Raw genomic sequence first — 14,321 nt, forward strand, 5'->3', positions numbered from 1 at the left:
AGCCTACCTGTTAATCTTGCTACCTTTTGTGGTTTGGTATCTTTCAGGTTAAACACAATTTGCTGCTTGAGAAAGAGTGTCAGATGCATGATCTGGAAGATAAACTTGGAGAGTATATTACTGCTTTAGCTTTTCGAAAGACTGTTAAAAAAAACAGAATGTTGGAGCTGTATACTGCTGTCATAAGTGTACAAGCTTTGCTCTTTGAACAACTGAGCACGTCAAAAACCCTGTCAAAATTGGAATGTATTCAGATTTTAGAAGCACATAATCCTGTAAGTAATGAAGCTGTGAAAAGGAAAATTCCTGTTAGGAGACAGCAACTCTCACAGTAGTTTATTTGACTTTGATTTAGGTGGGCTGGTTTGCAGTGCCTGATGGTCCAGCCTTTTATTTCTGTCATTATGTGCACTATAGTGCACTCAGTAGAAGAAATAAAGAGAAGGAAAGTATTAGAGCCAGGGAAGATTGCATATTTTTATTATAGCAGCATCTGGAGATCTACAGTCAGAAAGAGCAGTATTTTGGTGGGTAATTAATATTAAAGTTTTATTGACTGCAAGGAAGACAATGGGAAATTAATTGTGAGTCATGCCTGGGGTGGTGTGTAAGTTGTCATGACTGTGTTACAAAATTATTCATGTCATGATGTTATCCATACGATAAAATCCATAACCACATGATATGCTTCAGTCATTGAGTTTTTAAAGATTATATATAAATCTATCTATCTAAATCTATCTATCTCCAAGCATGCTCATATGGTTCAAATAGTAGCAACTTTGGAAAAGCCTCTTCCCTTCATTGTATTCATTACATACTTGGTGTGTGCCAGTTTTCTAATCCTTTTTTAATACTTCAGTGCTCAGTATTCATAAGGATTTTTTTTTTTTTTTTTTCTTTTTTTTACATCTGCTATTTGCAACCATCCAAGTGAGGCTTGGGAGAGCACTGGAGTAGAACAAACAAAATGGGTTTTTAAGAGCAAAAGCTCTTAGCTAGAGGTCATCATTAGATAGCTATTGCTGTGAAGACTCCGGGTTAAATTTTAAGGCTGTCATCTCTGCAGAGTTTCACTTAGGATGGCAGTTAGAATGCTTATATACTTCTAGTTTTGCTTACATTCGTATTAAATCTTTAGTAAATAGTGAAACTGGTATGTAGAAGGAGTATTAAAAAGTAAAAAACACTAATTCCAGATTAAGTTATGCAGTAAGTGTAAGGGGGATCTGCAAAGAGTTGATTTAGCTTCTTTGTCCTCGAAGAGACGAAGAAAAAGAATTGAAGGAGAGGCAGAAGAGAGACCTAGAGTAGCTAACACTGGATTATTTATCCACTGTGTAAGAACTAAGTTGAGTCCTGTTTTGGGGAAAAATATTTTAGGCATTGTTTCAAGTGCCTGTTAGGCTTGGTTTATAGGGCTGGTTTCCTGGTGATCAAACCTCTCTCTCTTGCTGTGTTTTTGACCAACTCTGGTTCAAGAAGCTGGCAAATTTTAACACCTGTTGCTTTAAAACTAATGTATCAGATTGTATTTCCTAATGCTGATGACATCAGTGATAATTTTGCCAATTTGTGAAACAAACATATCTGGCTGTGAATTTGCATCATCTCCTTGGAGATAACAATTTAATATTCATTGTTAAGAGAGTGGATCTAAGCTCCAGTGTTAAATCTTGCTTAACGGGGAGCAGACGCTTAGAGATGCCGTGCTGCAATGAATCCAGTCTGAATATAGGTCTTGGGGTGGAGGAAGTTTAAAATTTGGCATTTTCTCCAAGGTACAAATTGGAATTAGGGCACTGAGATATTAAGCAACTTAAAGCTCAAGGTCAGACAACAATGACATTGGAAGACTGGAATATGAAGCCTTCCGTCTGATGTCTAGTTTGACTCTTTGACCAAAGAGAGCTATTTGGTATGAGGGATCTAGTTCACTTAAGACTTTGGGTTTTAACCCTTTGATTTTTAGAGCACTGTATTTTAACCGTAATTTTGTCACGCTAAATTTGGTTTATTATCTTAACTTCAAACATCTATGATATTAGGTGTTGATTCAGTATAACTAAAACTAGTCAGTCTGAGTTTCTTAGGCTGTTTCAGTGGCTTTATGCAGCTGATAGGTGAATCCTAATGGTGCCATTCTTTTGTTTGGATCTCAGCAATGCTGGTAATGTGCTTTCTAGATGTCCTCTATAGTGGAACATTTCAAAGAGCATTGACCTTTAGCACTATGAAAATTGACTCATATCTTTCAGCATTGTTCTGATATTCATAGCATGCCAGTCATGTTTACTGAAGCCATACGCTGAATTGGAAAGTGTAATGACTGCAAGTGTCTGGGTAGAATGAGAAATGAATAAACTCATATAAGAAATTCTGATAGCATCTATTTTCTTCACTCCAGAAGAAATCTGTTTTTCCAAGTTAAAGTATGATTTTTTTATCATTACATGTTTTCAATCTCCAGGAGGTTGAAGAACTTGGCAGGAAGCTGGAGCATGAGATGTTGCATAAGGAGTCAGCGCAGCAGCAGCATCTAATGAGTAGGCAGAGGTGGACACCGGATGGATTGGGACTCTCAAGTGAAGCTGTGGAAACGAATGCAGACAGACAGGTGACAGTTCTGCTAAGACAGGCCATGAATAAATGTAGGCAGTTTATAAATCTGCACCAGCAAAGGTAAGTGCTTTGGTTTCAGGTTTTACTAAGTTACTGCAGTCCTTATATATAGACCGTAAAATCTCATAGACAAACAGCCGGCTAAATGTTCTGCTGTGTTGGGGAGGGACTATACATCTGTGTTTGTACACTGCATTTTTGTGATGTGGCCCAGAGCATAACTGAGTAGTCTTGGGAATATTAACTGAGAAAAATGAAATAATAATAACTTAGTTACATATAGATTGTGGTGTCTTGTATGGCAATCACCATTTATTGATGGGGACAGGGGAAAAATAGCAATACTCCTTCGCAGCAAGGAGGAAAAGAATTTTAATTCTGTTCCTTCATCTCTCAAGAAGATAGGTCGGGGCTTCAAAGAAACTTTATCTGCTGGGGTCAGGAGAAGTAGCTGAGACAATTTAGATTGAATTCCCATCTCCAGTAGGGAAGATTCCTACATTCCCTGTAGGCTGAATTACCTGTCACACAACCATTTTTATGGGATATAGAAACTCTTCTTCAGAGACAGGCTCAATTTCACTTTTCCCTGCCCAGTTTTTAGATGAAGATATCAGTGACAACAACAGCAAGCCTCTTGGGAGATATATAAAAATACTTGTCTTGTGGAGGTTGGCAAGCAAAAATAGGTGATAATTTGCAAAATTGCAAAGTATTGTATTACACATTTGCATGTGTATTGCACGATAGTAAAAGCCTGTCACATTTCAAGATCCTTGTAAGATCCTGAGAGGGTTCTTTCCATTACAAAGAGGGCTTTTCATGGAACAATTCATATGTTAAAAATGGCTTTGATAGGCTTTGAGTGGACTTATTGCACTCTGTTTTAATTCTGAAAGGACTGGAACTCTACTCTGTGTAGGTTAATGACTCTCCTGTTGCAGAGGTGAAGAGTCACTAGACGAGCAGATAGGTTACTGGAATGTGGATACTACTGTAGAGATAGATCAGTGAAGCCTTCAAAGACACTGCCACTAGTCTTTACTAATTACCAGAAAACATAAGAGAAGGAACAAGTTCTGTACTTTTCTCAAATGACATCTGGATGTCTTCATGATTTGCTCCAGAAAGAAAAAAAAAATCACCAGTAGAGAGGAAGTTAATTGTTGGCTATTATATTCCAGCAACAAAAAGATCTGCATCTCAGCATAAAGCGTGGTGATGAGATTTAAAGAGGAGGATGGGGAAAGGTTGAATCGTGTTGCTTTGGACCAACTCTAGATTTGAATTGTATGAAAGAACATAGCCTTAGATTCTGCTCTAATGTTTGCTTGGTGGCTCAGAGGAGAAAGGAGAAGTTGGCATATTTTTGAGGTTATGCTGCTCACCCAACTTGTCTGACAGAAAGATATGCTTCCTGAATTGCTGACTTTCAAATATTGTTTCTTATAACACAGTCATTTGGCCTGGAAATATTTCAATGTTAATTCTGTCTTTCACTTCAGCTTGAGAGATGAACAGTGGAATTGTGCAGTGCTTGAAGATCGCTTGGAAAATATAGAAATGGATGCATTTTTGGCACTTTATAATCAGGTAAGCATGAAATTGAACAAAGCATCCAAGTTTAAATTACAGCTGTATCTGGAAATCAGCTTTTCTTGCTTTTTTTGGGAACCATTACAGATGTATTTGGACACAGTTCTGCTAATAGTCACTACCAGTTCTGGTGTTTGCAGCCTGTATTATCATTCACTTCAGTTAATTCTGACCTACTTTAAGCCTTTTGAATTTTACCGAATTATACTTCTTTTTGTTCACTTACAAATCCTTCCCGGGGGTTGTCCTATTGCATCTTATTCTGTGAGACAACTAAATTGCCTAAATTTTTGATTTACAGACAGATTTACAGTCTGATTTTTCATGTAATGAGACAAGGGGTTTGTTTAGGCTTCAATCAGTGTTAGAAAGGTTTTGCATTGATCATGTCACAAAACTAAATGATAGAAGGACCGCTAGTTAAATTTTCTGGTATTGTTACTTATATTGTTTTTGAAAAGAAGATCACCTCTTCAGGTAATTTCCTACCTGTTGGCTGCCTGTCAAGGCCACTAAAGGCATTAAAAATGAATCTCTGTTGTCCTAGAATTTTATCTACAGACCTTGGTTGAGATACGTACTGAATTTCAGAAAAGAAACTAAAGTGTTGCAGCTTTTCACATCCAAGTATCTTACCTCTTGGGGACAGGAGTGCTTGCAGTCACCTGTATCATAAATTGGAGCATCAGAGGCCAGCAAGCCGAGGGACCACTGAGACTAAAAGTCTCTCCTCTTTTCCTGTGTCTCAACTTGTTTCTGCTCAGTTTTCTGAACTCTTTATCCTCTCCTGAGTTAGTTGTCTATTTGAGGTCAGTCTCATGATGGATTTGAGTGACATTCCTGTATAATACACCTGTGCTAGGAGATTCACCTGGAAGGCAGCACATATTTTCAGATCCTTACTCTGATTTGAGTAAGGAATTTGCATCAAGAACCACTAAAGCTCACAGGATAGTGGTAGTCGCTTCAATCTCTGCCTCTTGTGAGTACACTTGGGTTGCATTCAGAGTGGAGTCCTCTCACTGGAAGAGACTTACCTCTGAATATCTCCCAGCCTGATGCTTACGGTTCTGTGCTGGAACAGATCTCACTTTGTGCTAATGAATTAAATGAGGCAGACTGGGAATTCAAACCTCATCTTAACGCTTTCCAAGAGCATCCTGTTCCCTGTGCATAATAATATAAACACCAAACCCCTGTTCTGTTATGTCTTGCAAGTATAGTATTTGAAGATGTTTGCTGAGGAGGTCATGACCAGTGTTACCAGCCTTCCAGTTTTAAATCCAAGCTATATGTTCTGTTAGTTTGTGGGGTTTTTTTTGTGTGGTGTATTTTTTTGTGGGTTTTTTTTTTGTGTGTGTGTGGGGGGGGTTGTTTGTTTGTTTGTTTGTTTTTGTTTTTGTTTTTTGTTGTTTGGTGTTTTTTGTTGTTGTTGTTGTTGTTGTTTTGGTTTTTTTTGTTTTATTATTTTCCTCTTTGATTTCCCCCCTGCCTCCTGTCACAACTGTATTTTTTATTTCAAACCAGCTTGGTACCCTGTTGACTTTGACAGTTTGGGTTGTTGTAAGTGGATGTGGCTGTCAGGTGCTGCTGAATTCTGTTCTGGCCTTCAGTTCCCTCTCACTGTTTTCTGCCCACATGGCCAACTGCACGTAGCTATCCTAACATTTTATTGGAAGTTCACAAAAATAGCATTCTGCTGACACTGGTGAAAATTTCTGCTGCAAGCCTTTGTGGGGTGCTTATGATGTAAATATTCACATGATGGTGAGGTTTTATCTGATTATTTCTTTATAACTTTAAACTTCATTCATTTATGCTCCTTTAAAATAACTTGCATAATGCTGATGAGGCAGTCACCCACTATTTTCAGTTATTCCTTCAGTTGTGGAATGGTGATGTGGGCAGTGACAGCTATACTGCTTTTCAGAGGCAGTATTAAAATTGAGGCTTTATTTGCTCATTTGTAGTTACGGTTTGTCTAATAGCTTAAGATTTCAGTACAGTTTTCTAGGAGAAAAGATGATCTTTGGTACTGTTCAACTTTTTTGTAAAACAGGTAAGGAGTTCACAGGCTTGTGTGGATATTTTGCTGAAACATACTGTGCTTCAGATAAATGTTGAATATGATGAAAGTAAGATAAGTCTGAGATAAAATAAGTTCCATTCAACAGCGCTGGAAAATAAACATCAGAACAGATAAAAAAATTGAAAATGCTTTGAAAGGTCCTTTAGGCTTTGCTGAACTTTCCCTCTACTACCGTGCTATAAGTCATTGGTCTTTGTGGACCATAGTCTTGTGAATTCTTTTTTTATACTGTCGGGTTGTTTTTTTTTTCCTAGTTCATTGTATCTGACAAAGTACGCTACATCCAGAAATGCTGGCCCTTTTAAAGGCTTTAAACTCCTCCAGATCAGCACTACGGAGACCGTTGTCATAGTTTAATTTCAATGCTTCTAAATCCTCTATTGCCTTGCAGTCTTGAACTAATTGAAGAGACCTTATAGAGTGTTTATTTAGCAATTTAATAGGCTGGCAAAAACAGTCACTGCTAAGTGGGAACTCTTAAAAGAGAGCATGAAGACTGCATTAATCTCATACTGTGGTTCTTAGCTTCTTACTACTGGACATAGAAGGGTAGGAAGAAGATGCATGGAACAAGCCAGCTGCTCAGCAGAAGAGTTCTTAGCTTGGAAAGGATGTTGTGAAATGTTTTTCTGCTGCTCTCAAGTTTCGTTGTCTCTGATAGAGCCTCAGCATCTACCTCCCTCAGGAAGGCAGGAATTCATGATGTGTGGCATGGGAAGATGAATGCTGAAGCAGATATGTAGGACTTGGTGGGCGAGAAGAGAGACAAACCTGGTGGCTGAGTGCAACTGCTGCTGGCTGTGAATTTTTCATTTTGAGGGGAATCTTATCATAAAAGAACTTGGCTCTTTTCTTAGCATTTCAGTTCAAAGGCAGTGCTCTTCTTCTTTTGGAAGTGTTAACCATATTTATTATTGGACTGCCCAGGACTAACCAGGAATATCCTGGTTTTGCACATTATTGTGGCATAGAACATAAACCATGTTGCATAATTTGCTGACAATTTGTCTTCCTGTGATGTTTAAGTTTCTTTGGCACAGATACTTTGTGAAAGAGCTTCTGAGCAGCATGGGGTATATTCTGCAAGTTGAGAGGGTAAAATAATTGTTTTGAAGATCACAGATGCATGCAAACAGTGTATGTCATAATTTTCACAGTATCCAGTCCTCTTAGCACCCTAGCAGGTGAACAAAGATTCTTGATAATTACAGATTTTGATGTCTTGAAGGCAGAGATTTAAAAGTATCACTGTCACCTCATTGCACTTGAAAAACTGGACACGCTGTTCAGTGTATACTTGGGGGACTATGCTTTATGTGATTCCCTAAATAAATAATTAATTTGTATAAATATGCATTAGATATTCCCCTGGGGTTTTTGTTATTTATATTTATTCATGTAAAGTGTAGCCCAGAGATATTCTGAGACATACTTTATTGAAATTCTATATACCTGTGCATATTTACCCTGTAGATACACAAAATTTCTGTTCTCTACAAGCATAATAGTATAGTAATTTGAGACCTGACTACTTTTAATTCAACTTTTTGTGTGTAGTAGGAGAGTGATTTATTAATTTATTAAGGCTCACAGTGTAACATGTTCCTCCTTTTGGATTTGCTTATCCTGTGAGCTGGTATGGGAATTGATTTTGAAATATTTTTTCCCCCTTGTTTTCTTAAAATTTATAGAACATGTTATATTGGCAAGTATTAGGAAACTAAAGCTATGGTACCTCTGTATCTTACACACATCCTTTTATTTAAAGAGGGTTTTCCCCTTTAGACTAGTTTTCAGAACTGTGGATGCAACCCTTTCTGGAAAACCAGGTAAGGTTTACTTTCCTACATTTTGTGTTTCAGCTTACATCCTTATCGAAGCAGATCTAGGTCAATAAGAGATTTGCTTGAAAGATAGTGAGTTCAGAATCATAATCCTCTGGCTGAGAAATTACTTTTAAGTAAGCTTGTAGTTATGTTTCAGGTTACACCAGTTGCGTTGTAGAGACAGAAGGTGATTCAGGCACACTGTCATGTGGAAACAGCACATTAGGATCAAGTTTGTTGATTCTTGCATTAGTCGTTTAAAGACATATTGCTCAGTCCAAATATTTAAAAGTAATTGTGCTGTTTGTAAACTACAATTCATACATTCCTATTTTTATTTTGGACAAATTCAGAGAATACAAATGAGGTTATTGGCAGTGATGATATAGCATTAGATGTTATTAAAAACGTGAATTCCTAATCTTTGTGGTACTTTAACATATAATATACCAGAAGAATCGCACTCATCCCGCCCTGTAGGGCTTTTGGTCTGACTAGTGTGACTATTCCTGTGTTTGCATGCACATTCACTTCTCTGTCACACTTCTGGGTGGCTGTGGGTGTCTGAAAGTGCTGCTCACCCCCGGTGCATGTTCACACATCAGCACTGCCCTTGCTGTGCATATGCTAGATGCACCTGTGCCACTTTCAGTACTGTTGACAGCATTGTGGCACCTTGCAGGATTACTTAATTGTGAATTCTGCTGTGTTAGAAACGCATTAAGGGTTGCATGTCAGTCCAAATCATACTTGGCGCAGAAAGGTAAGGGTCAGAGTGGAGAAAAGGAACATTTTAAAGAGGAAACTATTGCAGAGGAAAGCAGTACTGAAGTCATGTCTTGACCGTCTGCATGTAAATTACTGAGTTAAGGATCCTGAGACCATTTAGCCAAAAAGGGCATAATAGGTCACAGAGATGGTCATTTTTATTCTCATGTAATGTTGTTTTTTTGTATGTTTCTATAAAGAACAGTTTTTAAAATCAAAAGTACAACATAGTCTATATACAACTATAGAAATTTAACTCACGTGTCTGTATTAAGATTTAAGCTCTTATTTACATTCCTCTCCAGAGAAGAAACAAATTTCTTGCCTTAAGTAACCTGAACAGACATCTTTTTTACCTAACTTTGGTACCCGTTTAGGGTGAAAATGTTGGACGTGTTAGATACCACGTCAATTTACTAATCTCTCATCAATTTTAGGATTTTTTCTTGTTCCTTCTGGTATATCAGTGGTTTCCATGGAAAATCTATAACAATACTGAAGAGCTCAGGAAACTTAAGGAAGTGGCTGGTTTTCCTGCCTTTTGGAAACAAGTTCTCTGCTTGGGAAATGGTTATTTATTTATTTTGTGTGGCAGTCTAAATTTGGGTTAAGGCTGTTGTGGGGGTGATTGGTTTGTTTTTATGTGGATTTATCAGAAAGAATTGTCCTTTATAGAGCATCCTTTTCATGAAATGCCTTCTTTCCAAGAAGATTCACTTAATAAAAGGATCTCCAAAGTGCATTCACTCCTCTGAAAATTTGTCATGCAAAAGAGGCAGAGTTCAGCATTTGCTGTGACAAATTGAATCCACTGTGGATAAAGAAATTGGCTGTCCTCCTGCGTGGTGGGACCTTGTGGGTTTTTTATGTGACATGGACTTTGTAGTCGTCATGTATGATGTAGCTTATAGGAGGGTCTACAGGGTGGAGGTGACTCAGCTGTAGTGAGTCATCTTGAATATATCACGCATCTTACCTAACTTCAGCTACCTGAGATACTTCTATGGTTTGAATAGCCTACAAGAGCAGTTTTCTGGCATTAAACTTTAATTTGCTCTACTCCATTCTTTCCACGTAGTTCTCCATATATTGTAGACTTTTCATATTTGATACACAGGAGAAATCTGCAGAAACAGCCATGGGGATGCAGAAGTTTTGACGGCAGAGCAGAAAATAACAATGGGGGTTTGGTGTTTGGAGGGGGTGGGAAATGGGGCTGGTGGATTGGGAACAAATAAATTTGAACTTAACCTATTTGAAGGCTATGAAAATATACTTTATCACTGACCTTTGAGCCAAAAAAGAGAGGACGTTTGGACATTTGGAAAAACAAAACAAAAACAACAACAACAAAAAACCTACCCAGATGTTTCCTTCATCACTTAACAAAAGTTGCAAGCTGTTCTCTGAGCTTATCATGGAATCTGGTGTTAAGAGAGGCTGAACAATTAAGTGCTCAGCCATGGCAACTTGTAAATGTCATCATTAGGTTTCAGAGGTGATTTTTTTCCCCTAATTTTACAGAACAAGGAAGGCCAAATCGCTTCATTGCTGTCTTGAAAGGATTTCTTTATAATAGTACAATCTATACATTAACTAAACCTCACATGCTAGAATATGGTTTCATTGTGATTTTTTCAGACTGAAGGGCAGCAAGTACATTCCGTAACCACATACTCAAAGATCAACTGTTTGTTTAATATTTATATTGCCTTTATGCAGAATGAAATGGACAGCTGTAATATATATGGGCTGATGTGGGCAGAAACAGTGAATGTGGGATTATGACCACTTGGCGCCAGAACTGTTACCAATAACATGATTTTCAATAATATTTTTTGTTTTTATAATGAATGATTTTTAATGATAGTAATTAAAATTCACTAACACTTTTTAAATTTCCAATTTATCTGTCTTCTGCTCATTAATCCCGTAGGAGCTCCGACTGACTGGTTATTTAGCCAAACTGACAAGGGTACCAACAAGCGTGTTGCACAGGATCCTGAACTTGTTGCTTCCCTCCAGCTCACAAAGTGACATTCTTCCTGTCCTCGATTCCATCAGTAAATATTCAGATGGTGTTGCTGAAAGTGACAGTAATGCAGCTGAGTCTGGCAGCTGTAAGAAAAGGTAAGTGTGATATCTTTTGGTAGACCATTGCACGAGAAGATTATTGCTTTACATGTATATGTATTTGCTGGATAAGAAGATTGACAACAATAGAAAAAAATCACAGTTTCCTTTTTGAAATATTTTTGTGGATAAAAATACTTTGAAACTGCTACCTTGTTTTGTGAAATATTTTAACTATATTAAATGGATGAAGAGTTAATACATTCTATAACTTTATGAACTAAACTATTATCTTGTGAATTTATAAATCTTGCTTTGATAATTGTTTCTGTTGACTTTAATTGGAGTTTGTTAAAATATTTTCCTTCCAGCTTTTTGTATTTACAGTATTCATAGCACACTAGATTTCAGGTGTCTGTAGCTCCTGAAGATGTAACGGAGATCCTCCTTTCTAATAATGGAAGTTTCAACCTTGCAGCTGCCTGTCCCTTTGTAGTTCATTACTAAAGTCACAAGTGGCCACTGCTTTGTCCTTTACGCACAGACAGGTAGTCTCTCAGAACCTTCATCCTTCCAGTTTGTCCCAGTTAACAGCAAATGAACACAGAGAGGTGCTCTGGACCCCGCTCCCAGCTCCCTGCCATGACATGGGGAGAAAAGCTGATGTTGTAGCACTGGGGCATCTGGTTGTCAGGTGTGAGTTGTCAAGGAATAGATGAGGGTCCTTGGGACAATGCTGAGGTGTGATCTAGCCTGATCTAAATAATTGTGGCAGGACAACAGCAATCCTTGAATGCTTTTACTGACTGTATTAATTGTATTACTGTCATGGTTTTGGTAGTTTAAATTGGAAAGGGGAGGAAAGTGTGTGTATATTTGGGGATTTGCTGCTGGGAATTTTTTTTCTTTACTGCTCCTTCAGGAGGAACAAAGAGTTGTGGCAAGCGCTGGAGAACAAAGTAAGGCAAGATCTGATAAACAGAAGTTTGGAAAAGATCCCTTATCTAAACAAGAGAAGAGAGAGGTAGGGAGAAAAGAGGAAGAAACGTGTTGGGTTTTTTTTGTTTTTTTGGTGGGTCAATTTGTTTGTTTTTATACTTCATTTCAGCTGTAAAGGTTTCCCTTGTATCTATTAGAAACCAGTAAATACGTGTTCATAAATATGTATTTTCTGACACTGTTCTGCCATTTGGTGCCTGTTTCCTACAGGATATTTACACATCATAAGCAATAATAGTAATGCCTAAAAAAATTTTCCACACATATCCACAAAATTCACACATTTTTCATGTTATCTTGCCCACCTTCCCTATTGTTATTTATTATAATGTTACCTTTTCTTATGCAGTTTTGTATCTCATAAAATGATACATAATTTACTGGGGATTGGAACGGAAGTTACACTTCTGTCTGCTGAACTACCATTTTCTTAAGCTTCCAAAGTCATCATTTCTCTGTTAGGATATGATATAGGAAGCTATGGTTTTTTTGGCCATGTTTTCAGTTTTGTTTTGTTTTTTCATTAATGTAGCTTGGTAAAGAAGAAACAGCTTGATCTCCTGGAAAAAGCATCATTCCTTCATCTTGGTTGGTTGCACATGCATCCTCCAGTAGAACATTCTGATCCACCTGTTCCTTTGAACATGGCAACTGCCGAAGCCATAGAGCTGTTAGACACAGGGGAGAAGGTATTTTTGTTCCGTGAGATGAGTGATCCAATATTTTCTTTGCAAAATTCTCCAAGGAAAAAGAAAAAGAACTTTCTTAATTCCAAAAAGGCTGCTCTTGCAAATATGGACTCATGAGGCCAACTTCCACGCGAAGTATCAAATAGGGAAGAGGAAGTTATTTAAAATGCAGAAAAATAATGAGAAAAAATGGATTATGCAGTTTAAATAACAATTGTGTTGATTTAATCTTATTTGTCTGACATTGTAAATAGCTGTAATTTTAGGATGGTGCAGTTAGCAATGTGTATTGTGCATTTTTTAATTCTTGTCAGCGTATGGTGCAGTAAAAATATGGGTGTTTTGTGGTGCACATTCTGGCAGGCAGGACTCGGTGTTCCTTCAGTACATTTTGATAATTTTTCCACTGTATTTTCATAACGTGTATAGAAAAGTTATTATATAAAGTAATTACTGATTTAGTATTCTTGTATTTATATATTCTTGCAATAAGCTGTGGTATAGGAGATGACCCACAAGTCCTCTGTTCTCTTGCTTTCTGTTACCGTAGCTAATTTACTGTTTAGTGCTGTGCTGTTAATAGGCTTTGAATGTTACTTCTGCAGTCTGTGTTCCACAGTGATGGCTGGTAGTCCAGATCTTCAGCATATATATATGTATTTAGCCTTACATCCTGGAGTAGCTGTAGCCTTTCACTATTGTTTCTAAACTTCAGTAGAACTATGAATGTGGCTATAGTTCAAATTGTGTTAAATATTTGCAAGCTATTGCAGTCTTTTTCCTGGCAAAGCAATACCATCACACTAGCTCATCAGAAAAAGACAAAAATGAAAGTGGCCACGTTAATAACATCAGAAGGGTTTTTTTGTAATGATAATGCAAAGTGTCACAATTTTAGGTGGGTATTTTTGAAGTTCTTGTTCCTGGATTTTTCTCTAAATTGATGAGGCTATCATTCTGCGTTTCAAAAAGAGATAAGTTTCAAACCTTTCTTGTTCACAGAAAGAAACCTGTAAATATGAACCCTAAAAGCAGTAACGAGAAGTTAAAAGAAATGTATATGTTTGACAATATTTCATGATATTCAAGCTTATTCTGAGAGTTTTTTATCTGTATTGGAATGCTGTGTTCTGAGGGTACTGTGATCACATATTTTGAAAATTTTCATATATGGAGGTTTTGTGTCTTTGTATTAAGAGGATGCCAATTTCTTTTTTAAAAATAAAATGTTACAATGTATATGGGTCTCCTCTTGGCATTTATTCCAAACGAAAAAAAAGCTTTTCTTTTTTTCCCCCACTTCCTGTGGCAAGTTTAAATATTCATTCCGTGGTAAACAACAATTAGTGTTCCATAGCACCATTAGTGATAGAAAATGTGTGCCTGATAATCCTAATTATTTTTGTTTGTGTTCTTGAGTCTTTTCGTAGAAGTCATGGCTCTCACAGAAAGAGGAGTCTGTCAGGATTGTAGGAGTTCAGAGTTGCCACATTTTAATGCATCTGGTAGGTTGTCCCCGAGGTGTGGGTAGGTGAGCGCAGGGTCTGTCCTACCTCGGAGCTGGGTCAGAGCAGTGTAGGAGGAGGCTCAGGTGTTTCTCAAAGGGGTTGGGCCCTATGCAAGGAAAACCTGAGCTGTGCTCAGGGCTGCAAGGAGCAC

General features: G+C 37.5%; 1 protein-coding gene across 1 annotated transcript in view; it reads left to right on the top strand.

Moving 5' to 3' along the window:
• Positions 1-13,901, top strand: part of EVC2 (EvC ciliary complex subunit 2) — a 75,712-nt gene extending 61,811 nt beyond the window's left edge. Inside the window, 6 exon segments of the mRNA XM_065060464.1 lie at positions 48-275; positions 2,471-2,682; positions 4,128-4,215; positions 10,838-11,031; positions 11,897-11,998; positions 12,506-13,901. Coding sequence (XP_064916536.1) covers positions 48-275; positions 2,471-2,682; positions 4,128-4,215; positions 10,838-11,031; positions 11,897-11,998; positions 12,506-12,779 — 1,098 coding nt within the window. The 3' untranslated portion in view covers positions 12,780-13,901.
• Positions 13,902-14,321: the final 420 nt, after the last annotated feature.

The sequence above is a fragment of the Columba livia genome, chromosome 4 (genome assembly GCF_036013475.1).
Source record: "Columba livia isolate bColLiv1 breed racing homer chromosome 4, bColLiv1.pat.W.v2, whole genome shotgun sequence".
NCBI classification, from domain to species: Eukaryota; Metazoa; Chordata; class Aves; order Columbiformes; family Columbidae; genus Columba; species Columba livia.